Source organism: Crocodylus siamensis, chromosome 8 (genome assembly GCF_052110815.1).
Source record: "Crocodylus siamensis isolate JL-2025a chromosome 8, ASM5211081v1, whole genome shotgun sequence".
NCBI classification, from domain to species: Eukaryota; Metazoa; Chordata; order Crocodylia; family Crocodylidae; genus Crocodylus; species Crocodylus siamensis.
The window spans coordinates 38,945,476-38,964,562 of NC_143402.1; the positions used below are offsets into that span (position 1 = coordinate 38,945,476).

General features: G+C 50.5%; 1 protein-coding gene across 3 annotated transcripts in view; it reads left to right on the plus strand.

Moving 5' to 3' along the window:
* The window catches only part of DRP2 (dystrophin related protein 2), a 50,515-nt gene extending 33,954 nt beyond the window's left edge, over positions 1-16,561 (plus strand). For 2 of the 3 annotated variants that reach the window (XM_090061454.1, XM_090061456.1), the window contains 14 exons: positions 443-504; positions 888-962; positions 1,585-1,786; positions 2,130-2,215; positions 2,694-2,851; positions 3,108-3,274; positions 4,384-4,495; positions 4,986-5,122; positions 5,518-5,583; positions 6,537-6,602; positions 7,511-7,654; positions 13,607-13,844; positions 14,044-14,164; positions 14,576-15,796. In XM_090061454.1, the coding sequence (XP_089917580.1) occupies positions 443-504; positions 888-962; positions 1,585-1,786; positions 2,130-2,215; positions 2,694-2,851; positions 3,108-3,274; positions 4,384-4,495; positions 4,986-5,122; positions 5,518-5,583; positions 6,537-6,602; positions 7,511-7,654; positions 13,607-13,844; positions 14,044-14,164; positions 14,576-14,712 (1,771 nt within the window). In that variant the 3' untranslated portion in view covers positions 14,713-15,796. The other variant, XM_090061455.1, reaches the window with a different exon arrangement.
* Positions 16,562-19,087: the final 2,526 nt, after the last annotated feature.

Below are 19,087 nucleotides of genomic sequence, written 5' to 3' on the forward strand. Positions count from 1 at the left end.
CGGAGCCCCACCCCTGCTCCAATCCCAGACCTGAAGAAGCTGCTGCCACCATTGGCAGGGGATGGGGTGGGGGAATAGTGAGCGGCTGGACACAGCCACTGCTCCACCCAGCTCTGTGGGGCCCTCCCAGAGCACAGGGCCTGGGATGGTTGCCCCAATTTGCACCCCCCCAGGGATGGCCCTGCCTGGACAGGTTCAGTCCTGGAAAAAGTAGCATGTGAGACTGCTCTGCACCAGTATCCTGAGGTAGAGAGACTGGAATAGTAAAGTGAAGGCCGGTCCTGGGGTGGGGGGGAGGTGTCTCAACTGCGTGTTGTGTGACCGTGGGGGCTTCTTAGCCAGGAAATGGGATGAAAAGGAGGAGAATGGCTACTTGCATCCTTGTGCCTGTGGATATGTTTGAAGGTTTGGTTCTCTGTTTGGTTCCCTTCTGCTTTTTCAGCCATCAGGCTCAGACAACGTGCTGGGACCACCCCAAGATGACAGAGCTGTACCAGACACTGGGTAAGGACCCCCTGGAGAACGCTGCTTCTATCCAGGTGCTTGTGCAGTGGGATGCAGGACAGTCCCCAACTTTCCCTGCCAAGTGGAAGAATGCCTTCTGTTTGGCTCTCCTCAATGTCTTTGTGGTAGAGTCTGCACAGGACTCATCCCAGCCTTGGGTCTGATGCTGTGCTGCCTGCCCTCTCACTCCCACATGCTCACTCTAACTCATGTTCTGCCCCTGACAGAGGGTTTTGTCTCTGTCCTTTGTAGACTGGACCCTCTTGCTTGGGTCTTGTGTTAATTCAGATGGCATTTCCCCTGCAAACCCTGTGATCAGCAAATATTCCTTTTCCTGCCCCTGAAGAAAAAAATGCACAGTTGGGTTTCTCTTTGTTTTGCAGCTGATTTGAACAACATTAAGTTCTCTGCATATCGGACGGCCATGAAGCTGCGCCGTGTCCAGAAGGCTCTGCGATGTAAGTACCCATGCTCCCCCTGCTCATGTCTGCACCTCTTTGCCCTGCACGGGGCAGGAACAGCTGTGGGGGCAAGCAGAAAGCGTTTAGTGTTGGCTTGATCAAATTAATTTCACCAGTTGTGTTCAAAGATTGTGCAGGTGCTTCCTGGCTCTGACTCCCTCTATGCCTTCTGTGGCTTTTCAGTCCCATTTTCCTCTTTCATGTGTCTTTTCTTCCATCTCCCCTGTTGCTGTGTAAGAGCCACACAGACAATAGAGGAAACTGACTCACTGTGTAATGAGACCAATGGCGCAGATAGTGCTCACCAATGCACAGACTGGGCACAATGGGATACTAGAGAAGTGCTGTATTTCCTGTAGCTTTTTGGTGATTGAACTCGGGTGTTAGCTGTACCAGCAGGTGAGGAGAAGACCAGGCAGAAGCATGGGTTTTAAGATGACTCTGTGTCTCTGTGTTTGTGTAATCCCAAAGGCACTTCTGCCCTAGTGTTCTTAGAGGAAAGGGCTTCCCTAAATACCTCTAGATCCCTCTCCTCTCAGTTCTGATCAATGTTGTTTTTGTTCTTTATCTTACAATGTTTTCCTCTGGTTTCTGCTCTCTCTGCCCCTTGCCTGCTCAGTGGACATGGTGACTTTGGCCACAGCCTTGGAAATCTTCAATGAGCATGAGTTGCAGCCCAGTGACCGGGTAATGGACGTGGTTGAAGTCATCCACTGCCTGACAGCTCTCTACGAGCGTCTGGAGGAAGAAAGGGGCATCCTGGTCAATGTTCCACTCTGCGTGGACATGAGTCTCAACTGGCTGCTCAATGTATTTGATAGGTATTTGCTGTCTGCCTGCGGGACTCTTTTCAGAACCATGAAACTGGGAGCTGGCATGCAGCCCAGACACCGTGCTGAGGGAAACCTTTCTGATGGAGTTCTGGCAGGCATTCCCAAGGCAGTGCTATGAGGCAGTTCTCACTGCCTGGGGCTGGGGTCCAGCTGGCAGAGACAGGGCATTGCTGTGAAGAAGGTCGCCTTGCAAGTGGCCAGCTGGCATCAAAGAGGCATTGCCAGAAGGGAACTCCACTACTGAACTCCCAGTAGACACCAATTGAGCTCTGTTAGGAAAATTACCTTCACAAAATTGAGGGGAGCTGAGTATTTTGCCCTTTGCTTTCAGTGGTCGCAGTGGGAAGATGCGAGCTCTCTCGTTCAAGACTGGCGTTGCATGTATGTGCGGCACGGAGGTGAAGGAGAAATTCCAGTGTGAGTCATTCCCTGGGGGTTCCATGGAAAAGCTGGGTTCTAGCAGGGGAGGTTTCCTGGATCTGTGAAGTTTCTGGGCAAGAAGGACTGCCTGTTGGGGACAGAGAGAAGCAGCCTTCCTGCTGTGACTAATCCCTTTGCCTCACTGCTTCCCCTTCTCTAAATCCCACACCTAATTTAGTAGGCTGGGGACTGTGTTTTTTACTGCTGGGTTGCATGCGCATATGCACACGCACATGCACACACACGCAGACTCTGAACTTAGCTGAGGCAAAAAGGGGCCCTGTTTCAGGGAAGAGATCCCAGCTTTGCTTCCTTTCCTCATACCTCTCACCCACCACTGAAATCTGCATCTCCATACCCCCAGGCATTGAGGGGGGAGCTCTCTCCCCAGCTTCTACATGTATAGTAATGTGTCTGTGCTGTTGTTCTTTTGCCCCTGTTCTGCTCTCTGTGGGCTCACCCTTCCACCCAAAAGACCTCTTTAGCCAGGTGGCAAACCCTGGTGGCTTGTGTGACCAGCGGCACCTTGGCATCCTGCTGCATGAGGCCATCCAGGTTCCACGCCAGCTGGGAGAGGTGGCAGCGTTTGGAGGCAGCAATGTGGAGCCCAGTGTCCGCAGCTGCTTCCGCTTTGTAAGTATCATGGTGGGGACATTTCTATCCTGTCTTCTGACTTCTGCGGTTCCACCCAGTGGGCAAGGAGAGAGCAGCTGTGCTGGCTCAGAGGGAGATGCCAGTCACAGCTGTCATTCTGGTGTCCTCTCTGAGAAGGGTAGGAGTGGAAATGGGGGAATATGCTGGCTAGCAGGTGCCTTGGCCACACTCCCTTGCTTAGTCACTGGAGTTGTGATTTGTGCTGGGCTTAGCTCCTGTTTTCCTCTTTCCCTAGAGTAATGGGAAACCTGTGATTGAGGTCTCCCAGTTCCTGGAATGGGCCAACCTGGAGCCACAGTCCATGGTATGGCTGGCTGTCCTGCACAGAGTGACCATTGCTGAACAAGTGAAGCACCAGACCAAATGTTCTGTCTGCAGGCAGTGTCCTATCAAAGGCTTCAGGTAGGCAGCACAGCCACAGCTGAAGTCACTATGGAATGACATAGGAATCAGTGATAATTGGGCTACACTGAGGCGAATTCTGCCCAAGTACTACACAGACAGAGGCTTTGTTTCAGGGCCTCAGTGAAAAGTGTCTGGTGCTGCTTGGTGCAGCACATGGGGAGGGGTTGTGGGGCTTATTGCCTCTAGTTGGTTGTTCTGGAACCTGGCTTGGGCTAGGATCAACGAGAAGTTGGTACCACCACCTGTCCTCTGTGAAATGAGCTGAATGCATTCTCAGTGCATAAATACGTGTCAGAAATCACCACTACAGCTTGTTCTATAACTGGGCCCCATGCTGGCAACCTCAGCAGTGACCCAGAATGAACGAGGTGACTGAGCTGACTTCTCCCATCTTTAGAAAGAGATGTATCTTTAGACCGAGTTAAGATATAATCTTATTAGGGCGGGTAATACAAATAAACTTCACAGAGAACAAACAGCCTCTCTCTTGCCTCCTTGGGGAAAGAGCAGCTGGAAAGTCAGTTATTTATTTGCCTGCACATAGACAATCTGCAACTATGGACCTTCCAATTTCCTGGTGTAGTGCCAGTCCAGGTTGAGGCACTAGAGGGGAACGCCTGCCTTGTCCACATTGTGCCTGGCATGTGTGATGATCTCTAGGGCATCAAAAATGTTACAGTGAAGTGTGTGTGCTGGGGTGGCTGAAGCCTGATAATATGTTGTTGTTTTTAATATAACAGACAGTTCTAGCTAGACAGCAGCTGGAACAGGTGATGGAAAAATGTTCTTTGCCCTGAGCTGGTGGAACATTCAGGGGTGGCCTGTGACTATGATGACTAAATAATTTAAGCACCTACAATAGCAGGATTTCATATCAGCCTCTCCCCACCAGCAGCAATTGAGGGAGCCTGCTGCTGTATTGGGAGCAGTGAGAACTCAGTGTTTTTAGAATCAGTTGTATGCAAGAAAAAAACAGCCTTGTACTGTGTGGGCCAGGTGCACTGAACCACAATGAGGTCTCAACCCGGCAGTCTTCCTGGGGGTCTCCCGGATGATGCTTCCTCACAGGTTGTTGCTATCTCCCCAGCTTCTCTTCATCTTCCCAGATATAGAAGCCTGAAGCAGTTCAATGTGGATATCTGTCAGACCTGCTTCCTGACAGGGCGAGCCAGCAAAGGGAATAAGTTGCACTATCCCATCATGGAGTACTATACGCCGGTAAGGAGCTGTGGCTGAGCATTCCTTGCTTTGTGTAGTCAGGGAGCCAGGAGCAGTCAACATGGGCTATTCCAGGGGACTGTTCATTCAGCACTGGGTCAGAACTGGGTATCTTTCCTGCCATCATTATGCATGGGCAGCTCAAGGAATGCTTCTCTCGACTCCACATGAGCCTGGTGGAAGCTACCTACATGGTTCTACACTGCAGATTATGAAGCTGTAACAGTAAATTCAGCTGCTGCCTGCCCTGCAACAATTTAGAAATAGGCAGTGATATTAGATATATGTGCATATGCCTATAAGTAACATGTCATGCTCATTTAAGTCCTTGTGTTTGGGCTCTCATGTGCTTATTCCATGCTATATGCATGCACATGTCTACAGTCTGGAAAATGCCTCCCTCTCTATCTAGTTCAAGGCCAGACTTGGAGGACTGCTTTCTTTTGGATGTCTCCATCCCTCACTTACTAGAGTCTCTGTCTTTCTGCAGACTACGTCTAGTGAGAACATGAGAGACTTTGCTACAACCCTAAAAAACAAGTTCCGGTCGAAGCAGTACTTCAGCAAGCACCCGCAGAGGGGATACCTGCCTGTCCAGTCTGTGCTTGAAGCTGACTTTTCAGAGACGTAAGTGCTGGCCTGAAGACTGGTGCTACCTTGGCCCTGCCTAAAACAGACCCCACAGAAAGGACCTGCCCACTGAGGTGCAGGTGTGGGATTCTAGTCCCCGAGACAGGAGAGGCCAGGGGATGAAGGGTTCAGTTAGAGAAGACAGCTTGGGTGTCTGTGGTGGCTGGAACGGAGTCTAGATCTTGGAAGAACAGAGATTTTCATTGCCTTGCACAGAGGGAGGGTTTGGTTGAGATACTGCTTCCATCTTCCTGCTTGACCTTTATGGGAGCAATGAGTCTCCAGCCAGCCCCTAGTTCTTCTGGTCCTAAATGAGATTAGGGCTGTACCTATGAGCCATAACTTTGAGTAAAGACTGCAGTGTTTTGCTAACCAGTGTGTGTGTCTTCCAGACCAGCCTCCTCCCCGATGCTACCACATGCTGATACCCACTCCCGGATTGAGCACTTTGCCAGCAGGTACTATGCTATAGGCACCAGAACAGGAGTGAAGGAGAGTAGTGGGTAGGCGCAGTCCAGCACTTCAGCCAAAGGCTGTCTGTAAGACCCTCCCCCCACCTCCCCACCCCCCCACCTTCCACTACATTCACTTCACTGGTATGAGTTATGGCTAACATTGCCTTAGATCAGCTCCAGACTGTGGTGCCACCTTCCTGACAGGTGTGAGGTAGTGACCAAACTTAAGGAGCCCTTTTGGAGTGGGATGCCCAAATGAATGACCTGTCTTATCCCACCTGCACTGCTGTTGCTTTTGGCTGGGATGCAGCTGTTATATTTATACAAGATCTTTATTTTCACTGAGAACTTCCTACTTACAAGCGTGCAGCTGAAGTTTAGCAGGGGCTCTTCTGAAAGAAGGAAGTGATTGAGTCCTTCATGCCTTGGCCTATCAGCAGCTTTTCCCAGCAGCCCTGTTTCAGACTGATCCATGTAGCATTCTGTGGTTCTTGCATAGTGCCCTTATAATCATCATTAAATTAATTCTCCCAGTGCCCTGGGGGGGCAGAGCTTATCCCCATTGTGTACATGAGGAACTGAGGCACAGACAGACTTGCTGAAGACTATGCAAGGTAATAGGAATTGAACCTGCATAGTGCCATCACCATTGCACCCACCTTTCATATAGCACTGCAGCACTTGTGAATGTGAAAAGATCTGCCAGTTGTGAGGCCGGGATGGCCTCACCAAAGAGGGTGCATCTCCCAAAACAAATTTTCTAGATGAACAGTTTCTTCCTAAAAAATACAAAATTATTTAGGATCTAAATAGAAGCTGAGTGACAAGACATCCTGGGACAGAACAACTGGGCAGGATTCTAGTGCAGGGACCCGAAGAAGTATAGGTACAAGGAATGGATATACGGGCCCAATGACTCTCCTGGGAAGGTATTAATCTGGTTTTGTCTCCTCCAGGCTCGCAGAGATGGAAAGTCAGAACTGTTCCTTCTTTAATGACAGTTTGTCCCCAGATGATAGCCTGTGAGTGGTGCATCTTTTATATGTTTTGAATGTGTTTGTCCATACGGGGAGATGCTGAGGTTCTCTCTCTCCAGGGGTTTTGAGAAGAGTGCTTGCCTCCCCGCACACTTTACCCACCCCTGTCCTGTCTGTGGTACATAGTAAACATCTCTCCACGGGAATGGAACCAGGAGGTCTTATCTTTTGCTCTAAGGAATAGATCAGTTTAGTACGCAACTTGTACAATCTTCTGTACAAATCATGTCCATGTGCTGCAAAAAAGCTAATAGAATTCTGGGATGTCTTAACAAGGAATGTCATAGGCAAGTTGTGGGAAGCGGTTCTTCCACATGTTTCAGTACATGTGGCCTGGCTCATGGGTATTGTGGCCAGTTTAGACATCACACTTCAGACAAGGTGTGAACAAATTGGCAAGCATTCAAAGGATAGCAACCAAATGATTAGTGGTTTCGAAAACATGACAAATGAGGTAAGGTTGGAGGAATTTTATAGTATAGAGAAGAAAAGACTAGGAGGGTTTAATAACAGTCTTTTGGTACAAAAAGGGCAGTTTTAAAGAAAATAATCAATTGTTTTTGGGTCCACAAAGGACAAGACAAGAAATAACAGGCTTAAACATACACAGGGAATAGTTAAGGTAGCTATTAGGGAGGACTTTCTAACCAAGAGCATGGTGTTAAGCATTGGAATAAACTGCCTGGAGAGGCTATGGAATCTACATCGTTGTATGTTTTTAAGGGCAGGTTAGACAAACATTTGCCTGGGGTGGTTTAGATTGTCCTGCTTTGAGCAGGGAGTTGGACTAGATGACCTCCCTTCCAACCCTATGATTCCATGGCTGTGTTTTCCACACAGCCCTCTGGTTGGCTTTCCATCACTGATGCCTCTCCTCCTGGGGTTTGTGACAGGGATGAGGATCAGTACCTGTTGCGCCACTCCAGTCCAATCACAGACCGAGAACCAGTGGGCAGCCAGCAGGCCAAGGACAGTGTCAACACCAATGATAAGGGGGAGCTGGAGAGAATCCTGGCCCATTTAGAGGATGAAAACAGGTATGTATGTGGGTGAATGCCCAAGCTGGAATATGAGAGTGTGTCAAAGGGCAAAGGAACCAGGAACAGCATGCCAGCCCAGCAACTGGGAGTCTGGAGCAGGACCAGGGAAATGCTGACAGAGCCTTGAGGAAAAGACATAGAAAAAAGGATTTGAAGTATCCAGCTAATGTAGCTTACATAGGTGGGGAGACACGAGGCCCATCTTCAGGCACTGGGAAGGGGAACTCATATAATCAGAGAATCCGTTGGTACAGCTTGGTATAATGGTTTGGGGGGCTGGGGAAAGGGATATCTAGGCTGAACATTAGAGACTTTCTTCTTCAGTGTATGAGGTGCTAGGTCCACAAAGAGGAGGAGTGGACAATAATTTAAGCTGGAGGCCACTTAGGGAGTTTTGGTGAGCTGCCGTGGGACAGGTCAGCACCCCTTTCTCCCTCCTGCCCCCCCTACAGATCAGCAAAAATCCTTAAGTAGCTCTTCTCCACACTTAGCTGGGATGGGGCCACAGAGTGTCAGGGCTGGGACCAGGAACATGAGGCAGTGACAGCACAGGGCTTGGGGCAGAGTCATGATCCACTGCCTTCACACTCCTGCAACAGGTGCTGGTTCTACAGGCAAGGGTGGGTGGGGAGCAGATTTCACCTCTGCCCCAGGCTGTGGCCCCATGTTGTCACTGCCCGCAATCCCAGTGTCTCAGTGGAGACCGGCTGGGACCCATATAGGCAGGGCATGTGGCCAGGTGGGTGGAATGGGGCTGTGGGTGAGCAAGGACCTGCATCCAGGAATGGAATAGTTTCATAGTTGGTAGGGTCAGAAGGGACCTGGGCAGATCAAGTTCGACCCCCTGCTATGGACAGGAAAGAACACTGGGGTCAGATGACCCCAGCTAGATGATTATCTGACCTCCTTTTGAAGACCCCCAGGGTATGAGTGAGCACCACTTTCCTTGGAAGTTGGTTCCCGATCCTGGCCACCCTGACTGTGAAGTAGTGCTTCCTGATGTCTAGCTTGAACCTACTCTAAATCAGCTTGTGGCCATTATTCCTAGTTACTGCTGGTAGTGCTCAGGGGAGCAGGGACTCTCCCGTTCCCTGCAGATCCCCCCCTGGTAAGTTTTTATAGATGGCCACCAGATCCCCTCTTTAGCTTTCTCTTGCGGAGGCTCAACAGGTTCAGGTCCCATAGCCTCTCTTCATAGGGCCTGCCCTACTGCCCCCTGACCATGCGAGTGGCCCTCCTCTGGGTCCTCTCAATTCTGTCCACATCCCTCCTGAAGTGCAGCTCCCGGAACTGGACACAGTACTCCAACTGCAGCCTGACCAGTGTCACATAGAGGGGAAGGATCACTTCCTTGGACCTGCTCGTGATGCATCTGTGGATGCATGACAAGGTTCGGGTTAGCCTTACTGACCATGTCCTCACATTGGTGGCCTATATTCATCTTGGAATCAATGATGACTCCAAGATCCTTTTCTGCCTCTGTGCTGATGAGAAGGAAGTTCCCCAGCCTGTAGGTATGCTGCTGGTTCTTCCTCCCCAGGTGCAGTACCCTGCACTTGTCAGTATTGAATCCCATCCTATTCTCATCTGCCTACCCCTGTAATCTATCCAGATGTAGTTGTAGCCTATTCCTTCTAGCATGCCCACTTCTCCTCATATCTTAGTGTCATCTGCGAATTTGAACAAGGTGCTTTTCACACCCTTGTCCAAGTCGCTTATAAAGATTTTGAACAGTACGGGCCTGAGGACCGAGCCCTGGGGGACTCCACTGCCCACATCCCTCCAGGTCAAAAATGACCCATCCACCACCACTCTGGGTGCGGCCCTCCAGCCAGTTTGTGACCCATCTAACTGTGTAGGCGTTGACACCACAGACACCTAATTTTTTAATGAGACACAGTGTCAAAGGCCTTCCTAAAGTCCAGAAAGACTACATCCACTGCAACACCTGCGTCCAAGGATTTTGTGACCTGGTCATAAAAGGCAGTCAGGTTGATCTTACAGGACCTTCCCCTAATGAACCCATGCTGGTTGCCCCTGAGCATAATCTCCCCTGCTGGTCCCTCACAGATGTGCTCCTGGATAATTTTCTCAAAGAACTTCCCCAGGACTGAGGTAAGACTAATGGGCCTATAGTTACCTGGGTCCTCCTTCCTCCCTTTTTTTTGAAAATGGGGACCACATCGGTTCTTTTCCAGTCCTCTGGCACCTGGCCAGAGCACCATAAGTGCTCGTAAAGCTGTGCCAGGGGTTCTGCAATGACCCCTACCAATTCCATCAGCACCCTGGGGTGGAGGTCATCTGGACCTGCTGATTTAAACACGTCCAGCCCCACCAGAAGTTCCCTAACTAGGTCCCCCCTGACCCTGGGCCTGGCAGTGCCTCTCCTGAGTCCATCTGGAATCCTGGTGGGGGAGATGTCCTGGTCCTTGCTTAGAAAAATGGAGGCAAAGAATTTGTTAAAGAGGTCAGCTTTATCATCTGGTGCAACCACCAGATTGCCAACCGTGTCCTGCAGGTGCCCCACATTACCTGGTGCCTTCATTTTACTCTCTATGTATTTAAAAAAGGACTTCTTGTTATCTTTGATCCTGGTTGCTAGTCCTAGTTCTGTTTCTGTCTTAGGCTTCCTAACAGCCCCCCTACAGTCTTGAGCAATGGACTCAATATCCTCCTTGGTGATAGCCCCTCCCTTCCACCAGGTGTACACCTCCTTTTTAGCTTTCAGACATTCCTGAATGCCTTTGGCGAGCCATGGGGGCTTTTGAGCACTCTTGCCCCCTTTGATTTGCATTGGGACCATCACCCTTTGGGCTTGGAGGATCATCTCCTTCAGGAACAACCACTTGTCTTGGACTCCCAATTCCCTTACCCTCTGGGACCTCAGTGCCTCTTCGACTAATCTCCTTAACTCACTGAAATTGGCCCTCCTGAACTCAAGGGCTACTGCCTTGCTGCAGGCCTTTGACACCCTGCTGTCACCCAGGTGGTTGAAAACCTGCAGTCCCCTCACCAGGTCGTCACCTGTGGCCAGGACCAGGTCCAGCAAGGTATTTCCCCTGGTGGGGCTGTGTACCTCCTGGGTTAGATGGAGGTCCTGTATCTCGGCTAGGAACCTACATGAATGATCAGACCTGGCTGACTGCTCTTCCCAGCAGATGTCTGGATAGTTTAGGTCACCCATGATGACCACATCCCTTGACTTAACTGCATCCGCGAGCTAACCTGAGAATTCCCCTTGGTTGGGTGGTCTGTAGTAGACCCCCACCATTAAGTCCCTTTCCCCTCAACCCCCGCTGTATTCTTACCCAGAGCACTTCAGTTTGCCCCTCGTCTGACCGTCCTGTTAGCTGAGGATGTGTATTACTGTTTGACGTAGAGCACCATGCCCCTGCCTTTCCATCCAAGTTCTATCCCGCCTGTGCAGTCTGTAGCCTTTAACATTTACCGCCCAATCATGGGTTGAATCCCACCAGGTTTCAGTGAGCCCCACTATGTCTGGGTTTGTGTTAACTAGCAGGAGGACAAGTTCCTCCTGCTTGAGCATTAGTGTAGAGGCAGTTAAGGCCTCCTATGGGTGCATGCACGCCACGCCCCCCCCCCCCCCCCCCCCCCCCCCCAGCTTGATCCTAGGACTATCCGGACTCCTGTCACTTGCCTGGGTACTTCTTGTGCTTGTCACCTGTCTTGGCTGGAAAGTGTCCTCATGTTCCCCTGTGGCCCCATGCCCCGGCAAAGCTAGTTTAAAGCACACCATACAAGATCAGCCAACCTGGAAAAAATGACACACTTGCCTTTAGGGGAGAAGTGAAGCCCATCCCACCCGAGCATGCCCCCTGTGCAAAAATGCAGGTCGTTGTCAAGGAGCTCAAGGCCTGCCTGGTAGCACCAACTCCAAAGCTGCTAGTTGACCACTCCGATGCAGGCCTCATGGCACTGTCCACATCTACGTACTGGGAGAATACCACCTGCACTCCAGTGTCCTTGAGCTTGGCCCCCAGGCCCTTGTAGTCCTTCATGATGCAGTCTGGCCTGCTCCCAGCTGCATCATTCATTCCCACATGGATTAGGACCATGGGGTACTGGTCAGAGGGTCGAATGAGGTCTGGGATCATCTCTGTAATATCCTGAATCTGAGCCCCAGGCAGGCAGCAGACCTCACATGCCATGGGGTCGGATTGGCAGGTGGGACCCTCCATTCCCCTCAGGATGGAATCCCCGATGACGAGGACCAGACATTTCTTCCTCGTAGTGTTCTGTCCTTGTTCAGACCGTGCCGTGTGTAGAGTGGCACCTTGGCCCCCAGAGGCATCTACTTCAGCCTTCTCCTCTAAGGCTGCCAGGGCCTTGTATCTGTTCCCCAGTTATACTTGGGGAGCCGCCACCACGCTAGCCCAAGAGGCCCTGGTTCTGGTGGGCACCTTCTGCCATTCCTCTGCTGTGCATCTCTCCTGGGAGGTCTGTCCACTAGAAAACTGTTCCTGCAGAAAATGGAAAAACATGTCAATTTTGTCCTCTGCAGCCCTGATCCCCCGTAGCCCGCTCGCCTCAGCCTGGAGTTCCCTCACCTGCTCCTCCAGGGCCCAAAGTTGGGGACAAGACCCCTCTCCCGCCCACAGCCTCTGGGTCCCCAGCAGGCAGCCTCCACAGACGGGGGCAGGAGGCTGCCGACCTCACCAGGGGCTCTGTCTGGGTGGAGGCCTCAGTAGAGCCCAGGGTAGGTGGCACCACCGGGGTGGGGTCCCTAGCAGCCGCTCCCTGCGTCCTTACCATGTCTGTGGAGCTGTGAGTCATCTTCTCTTGCTGGAGACTCCTTCTTCGTTACTGCTGCACGCCCGCCTTGCATGAACGCTTAAGAGCATGCCTGTTCTCATACGCTGCCCGTGCGTGGCTCAGGAGTGTGGCTTCTTGCTGGCTCACTTAAGAGGGATCTGGGGGGCTCCCCTTCCAGATCCTCTGCAGCTGTGCTGGCTCCTTTCACCCTACTCACTTACCTGTGTGGGATCAGCCGCTGCTACTGCATTTAGGTAGGGGGGTGCAAGTGTGCTGGATGCACATATGTGCACCCGCTCTGCTCCCAAGCCTCGACTGCTAGGCAGTGGTGAGTCTGGGATCTTGGGGTGATGACAGCATGGGGCTTGGGCAGAGCCGTGATTTGCTTCCTGCAGGCCCCTGCCTGTGGAACCAGCACCCGTTGCAGGAACATGTGGGCAGTGGATCATGGCTTTGCCCTGGGCCCTCTGCTACTGCATTGTGATCCCAGCCCCACTTCCCCATCCCACTCCTGGATGCCTCTTCTTGTTCTCCTGCAGCCCCATCCTATCCTCCCGGCCACATGCCCTATGGGGTGGATGAGCTGGGGTGCCTGGAGCGCAGGGCCAGGGCTGGGGCCAGTGGTGGGGAGCCAACTCCAGCACTGCATCGCCCAAGCCCCAAACTTGCATGCAAACTGGAAAAGGTTTCCAACAGAACACTTGTGCCTACCCTGGACAGGGCCCTAGCTGAGCTGACCATTGAGGGCCTTTTCCATCTCTTGTGTCTCTGATTTGCTGTCATGCCTGCTTCTTCTCTTGAGCTAGTAGTCCTACTCTTGTGGTAGTCCTACTGTTGGCCACATGGCAGTGAACTCTCTGCTGTGGATAGAACTGGCTTCACAGAGAGACTGTTTCCCCAAGATGAAGCCTCCTTCTGCCTCAGGCTTTAGTTCATTATTGAAGTGTTTGTGCACCTTCTGGAAACTGCTTGAAACTGGGGTAGAACCAGGGCAAGGCAGAGAAATTGGACAGACGAAAGCTGTCAACTGCACCTGATCATCTAAGGCTCCTGTGGCTGGATTTCTGCTCTTCAGTGCGATGTCAAGCCCAGGCACACAGGTGTTTCTGGGGGCCCACTTGGTGATTCCAGCTTTATTTCTGGAGCAGGTGGATGATCTTGACTTTCTCTTCCCAGGATCCTCCAAGGAGAGCTGAGGCGTTTGAAATGGCAGCACGAAGAAGCAGCAGAGTCTCCAACCCTGGCAGAGGGATCTCCTGAATCAGTCCAAGATCCACACAGTGACGAGCTCCTGGCTGAGGCAAGGATCCTTCGGCAGCACAAGAGCCGTTTGGAGACCAGAATGCAGATCCTGGAAGATCACAATAAGCAGCTGGAGTCCCAGCTGCACCGTCTGAGGGAGCTGCTACTGCAGGTACCTTCCTGGGGAGGATGCAGAGGTCTCAGATCAGCATCTTTGGTATGATCAGGGGTTAGGAAAATAAATAGTTGTCTTCAGGGGTGAGGGGAGCCTGACATGAGGACAGGTACTGCAAATGTAGGGACAGAAGGTTTCAGGGAAGAAGGAATGTGACCAGGAGGTGGTTTTTATAAAGTTTCCTTTCTCTTTCCAGCCGCCAGCAGAGTCAGACGGCAATGGCTCTGCAGCCTCCTCCTTGGCTTCCTCTCCCCACCAGTCAGAGAGCAGTCAGCCCAAGGACAAGGAGCACAACACCCCTGACACTGAAGCTGCAGGTGAGGGCCTGGAGCTGGGCTGAGTTCCTTTTGTGCCAATTAACAGTCCCCAGCTATCTGTCTGGGCCTCCTCTTAGGTCAGTCTGATGGAACACATTGGTTGTTTGTCCATGGGACTGAGCTGTTTTGCTGAAGGAGAGGCCTGTGAGTGTATTCTCTGTAATGAGGAGCTACAGTAGTCAGACCTATGCTGCTCTGCGATCAGATAGAGAGCTGCATTTTCCAGGGCTCTACAACCAGTGGCTTTACAACTGGCCCTGCACTGCCTAGTTCATCAAATGAATAGGGCATCAGTTTCTTGATTGCATTGTCCTGCATTGTAGATGCATTACCTTGGCTGGTATCAGTATGGGTTGTGATCTCTGGACAGCACTGCTAACTATAGCTCTCCTTTCTCTCCCCTTCTTCCAGATGAGGTAGAGCCCAAGATGCAGGATGTCAGTGTGTGTTTGGAGGACATCATGGAGAAACTAAGAAATGCTTTCCCCAATTCTCGAGGTAGTCGACTGAAATCCCCTTCACTGGCTTCATATTCCTCACTAAGATGAGTGTCATCGTTCAGTATCTTGCTTGGCTTATGTGAGGCCCTAATTCTAATCCAGCCAATCCTGCAGCTGTACGCTGCTGCCAGACTGCCAAAGTGCTGCTTAGACTCCTTGCTGTGCCATAGATCTCAAGGGAGGAATCCTCCCTGATTGTGGAAGAGATCCACAATTGCTGAGAACTGCAGCTGGTTCAGCTCTCTCCTAGGTGAATCCAGCCAGACAAGGGAGCCTTCTATGCTAAACAGGCTGATGCTCTGCTAGGTTTACATGTCTCTTGAAGATGAACATGCATGACCCCATCAGGTTCCCAGTGTATTAGTCTCCCTGACCAGCTCCTTTATCCATCCCAGTCCAGAACATGGTGCTTCTGCTTCCTGAGTGGGTTTAGGTCAGATCGTTCAGCCTAGCTGACAAAATTCCTCTAGGTCTCTTAAAGCAGAGGTTCCCAAACTTTTTTTCTTTTTGCGTAGCCCCTTCCAGATTTACCAGCTGCCCACATACCCCTACCAGGATACGTTTTATATTTTAATCCCTTAAATGCCAATTATAATGAAAATTAAATCCATCATTATACAGTTTCTTTTGTGTACCCCCCAGAGATGTCTTGCATACCCCCAGGGGTACGTATACCACAATTTGGGAACCCCTGTCTTAGAAGCTCCCATAGCCTGTGCTCCACTGAGAATATCTGATAGCTAGTGCTAATCTGAATGCCCTACTCTCTTCTCACAGCACCTGCTTTGCCCTCGGCTAAGGGTTGGCACTTAACGCATCTAATCCTAGGCTGCTGCTTGCAGCAATGTATCTGGTAATCCTCCGAGTAGACATGGCTCTTCCTCTTATCCATGTGCTTGTTAGGGGTCTGCATTTCCTCAGGTGAGCCTCCTTCCATCCCCCACCACAAAAGACATTGTGCTGAGGGGGAAGCAGGAACTCATTCAGGTTAAGAACACTACGCTGTGGTAATGAGAAATGCTTTCTCCAAGGCTCTCCTGACCCTGACCTGTACCTTCTGCATAGGTCATTATCATTCCAGCCCTAACCAGGTCGCTCCCCAGTTTCGTCTTACGTGACCTGTTGGTTTTTCTTTCAGGTATGACCTCCCTTATCTAACATCTCCCACAAGTAAGAGGCTTTGTCTAACCAGCTGCTTGGCTGCTCTCCTCTCCCTGCTCATGCCATCGCACTCCCCTGTGGCAGGCTTCACTTGGACCCTCTTTGGGGCACCCCACTGGAAGGTCATCCATGATGCTCACCAACTTCAGAAGATCTCAGGGGAATACTCATTGACCACATGGGAATGTGACTGCAGGCTCTTAGGAGCTGTCCTGAGGGTCAACCAGTCCTGACCTAATGCTCTGGGGGCTGGATTTAAGGAATTCTCTAAAGGAGGCAGAGGAAAGCAAGGACTGAATGCAACACTAAGGTGGTGTTGAGTGTAGTGTATAGGCTCCTTCTGTTTACTGGTCACAAACTCTCACCCTGCTTGTGAGTCAGGAAAGGATGATGCCTGCAGCAGATGGCAAAGCGCAACCCTGCCTGACCTCCTTCAGCTATGTGAGTCTGCTTCCAGTTCCAGTGGGGTACCAGTCTCCAGACACTCCCACAGCCACTGAAAACTCATTGACCACAAAGGATCTTTTTTTAAAACTCAGTTTTTAACCGTGCAAGGCTGCCAGTCTCAGGAACTGAGCTCTCTCCAATGGCCTGGTACCCCAGTGTCTCCCACTACTTTCAGAGGTACCACCCCAATGGGAACAGCACTGGGGAGAACAGGGGGGTGGGTGGGAGGAGTCAATATTACAGCTTCAGCCCAGCTAAGTAGCCTTATCTCAAGAGAAGCTTTATAACAGAGCACCTTATCATTTAATTTGCATATATATATATATATATATATATATATATATATATATATATATTATTTTATATATATATATTCTGTACTCAAATACTATCATGGACTCATTCGCATATTAAATTCTAATACCTTGTGAAGTGTTAATTTGCGCCTTGCTGTTTTGATCTAGTCCAACATTTGCTTCTGTGGGGACAGGCACCTTGTGTGCCATCTCATACTCTCCCAGCTCCCTGTCAAGATGCCCAGGTTGTGTTGCCTCTGGAGCAGAAACTCTTGTGGCACCAGACTAGTGGCACTGGTCTGTTGATCCAGGACTTGCTTCTGTGAGCTGTGTTTACTTACTGTAACATGCAGGCTTGTTCCACAACTTCCCCCTCATAGTTCAGCAAGGGGCCCCTATCCCTTCTGTGAGGGAGATGAGGTTAAGTGGAATAGGCAGCCCTGCTTCCATCAGAGGACTTCCAGCAGGCTGAGGGATGTGACAGCAGGTTCCTTGGGTTTATTTCCCTGTTGGCATTTGAAATTTCTGGCTCTTTGGCTGTTCTCTGGTATTGTTATGCCTGTTAGCATTTCCATATCCACTGTACCTGGCAAGGACTCCTCTGCTTCTCTGGCTGATAGGTAAGAATCTACAACTGACAGCTTCTTTTCTGCCAGGGATTAAAGGAGAGATGGGAGAACTATAAGTGCCACTGAACGCTTGTGGTCATCATGGCATTGGGCCATCCATTATATACTGTGAGGTGTATTTTGATGTTATCTTAGAAAAAGGAGATGGAACTGAACTCTGATGACCTCCACCATACTTCTAAAATCTTGCTTCCTGTCACTGGACTTTGGAACCTTAGATCATTTGCTATAATCCAGGGATCTCTTTCTTCAATGAGGGAAGTATTTGGTACCAGGGTGGAGTGCAAAAGTTTTGCAAGCATGCAAGATTCCCTGGTGTCTTGTAGTGTAGCAGTACGTTATCCAAGAAGGATACCTTGGATGCTCTTGGATCTAGAAGGTTCTGCAAGCTGTTTGTGTAGGGAAAAGCGTTATGTCTGAGAAGGCGGTGGAGTTCAGGTACTGAGAAGTGTTTTGCAGTGGGAACAAGTTGGGAAAGAAGTAAAATGTTCTCTATTGCTCTAATGGAGGTTGTAGGGTGTGAAGCAATGAGATTGAATTGTTTTAGCCTGATGGAAAGGTTTGTGAAGACCAGGGTAGAACGCTGTATGTAGGCTGTGTTTGGGCTGCTGTTTCTCCAAAAAGTTACGTCACAAGGCATTTCTAACAGAATTTCATGGGCAAAATTGTGTAGATCATGGAGACCTTGCATGACTCTTGGGCTTGTGTTTGGAAAAGTTCTGACTTTTGCTGCTGTTTGCCCTTGTGTAGCAAAGGTGCTGTAGATGACATTAGGATTGCCAAAGTATGGTTCAGACTAGTAGACTTCCTTTACTGTGGTGCATCGAAGGCACTGTTACGTTCACTTTGAAGTAGTGTGCTGTGTGTTGGAAGGTCTTTGTTCTCTTATGTTTGATGTGTTGTGTAGTAGAGGTGTAATGCTGTGGGTCTTGTTTGGTGCTGTGTGTTGTGGATTATGTGGTATGTGGCCTTTTGTAGTGCAGTGGAGTTGCAGTGACTTTGTGCTGATATTGTGCACTGACAGTCTTGTGGATTTTTGGTCTCCATTAGTAGCACTGTGGCTTGCTCTTCTATGTTGCACCCTGGAAGAACTGTAGGTTGTTAGGATTGCTGTAGCACGTTTTATATTAGAGAAGGGTGGATTCTGGTATTGGCCTTGATGTAGCATGTTTATATTTGGCTTCTTGCTGTGTATTGAGTGGCAACATGTGCTGGACTGTCTTGTACTAGGCCAGCTTCAGAGGGTTGTGTGGTGTGCTAACATGGCTGTTGCAGGGAGTTAAAGGCACCATGCGTTAGGAATGACAAAAAAGCATTTGTGGAGGGCTGTGTAGATGTGTTCCCTGCCAAGAACATTTTGAGCAGCAGCCTGAGAGCACTTCTTGCCTGGGGATGCCTCCATGTAGCCAAGGACCACAGTTTGCTTCAGAGACAGCCTGGTGGTTGCTTGGGACCACTGCAGAAAGCTTGGGCAGGGGAGATGCTGCTGCAGGCTGTGAAGAATGCTTCTCTGAGTTCTGCACTTCCAGAGGCCTGAGATGTGCTCACACCCTGCTGATTGGTCTCTATCCCCTGGGAGCCCTGAACTGAGTGGTTGCTGCTCACTGAGGGAGCTGCATTGTGCCATTACAGAGCTCCAGTCAACCAGTGCCTGCAGAAGAAACAGGCTGTGCTTCGTCCAGACAGGGATGGAGGAGGACATTTTCCATGTTGCCTCCTTCGCCTGGCTCGGGTACTAGGCCGGAGAAGCAAGTGCAGAACCAGGGCTGCTCCCCTGTGCTCTGTCTGCTGGGACAGCACAAAGCTCAGAGCCCTAGAGCACTGAAAGCAGACCAGGACATGAGGATCCCCACAGGGTCCTTTGGCTTTCCGAGCTGTGGAGGTCCAGGC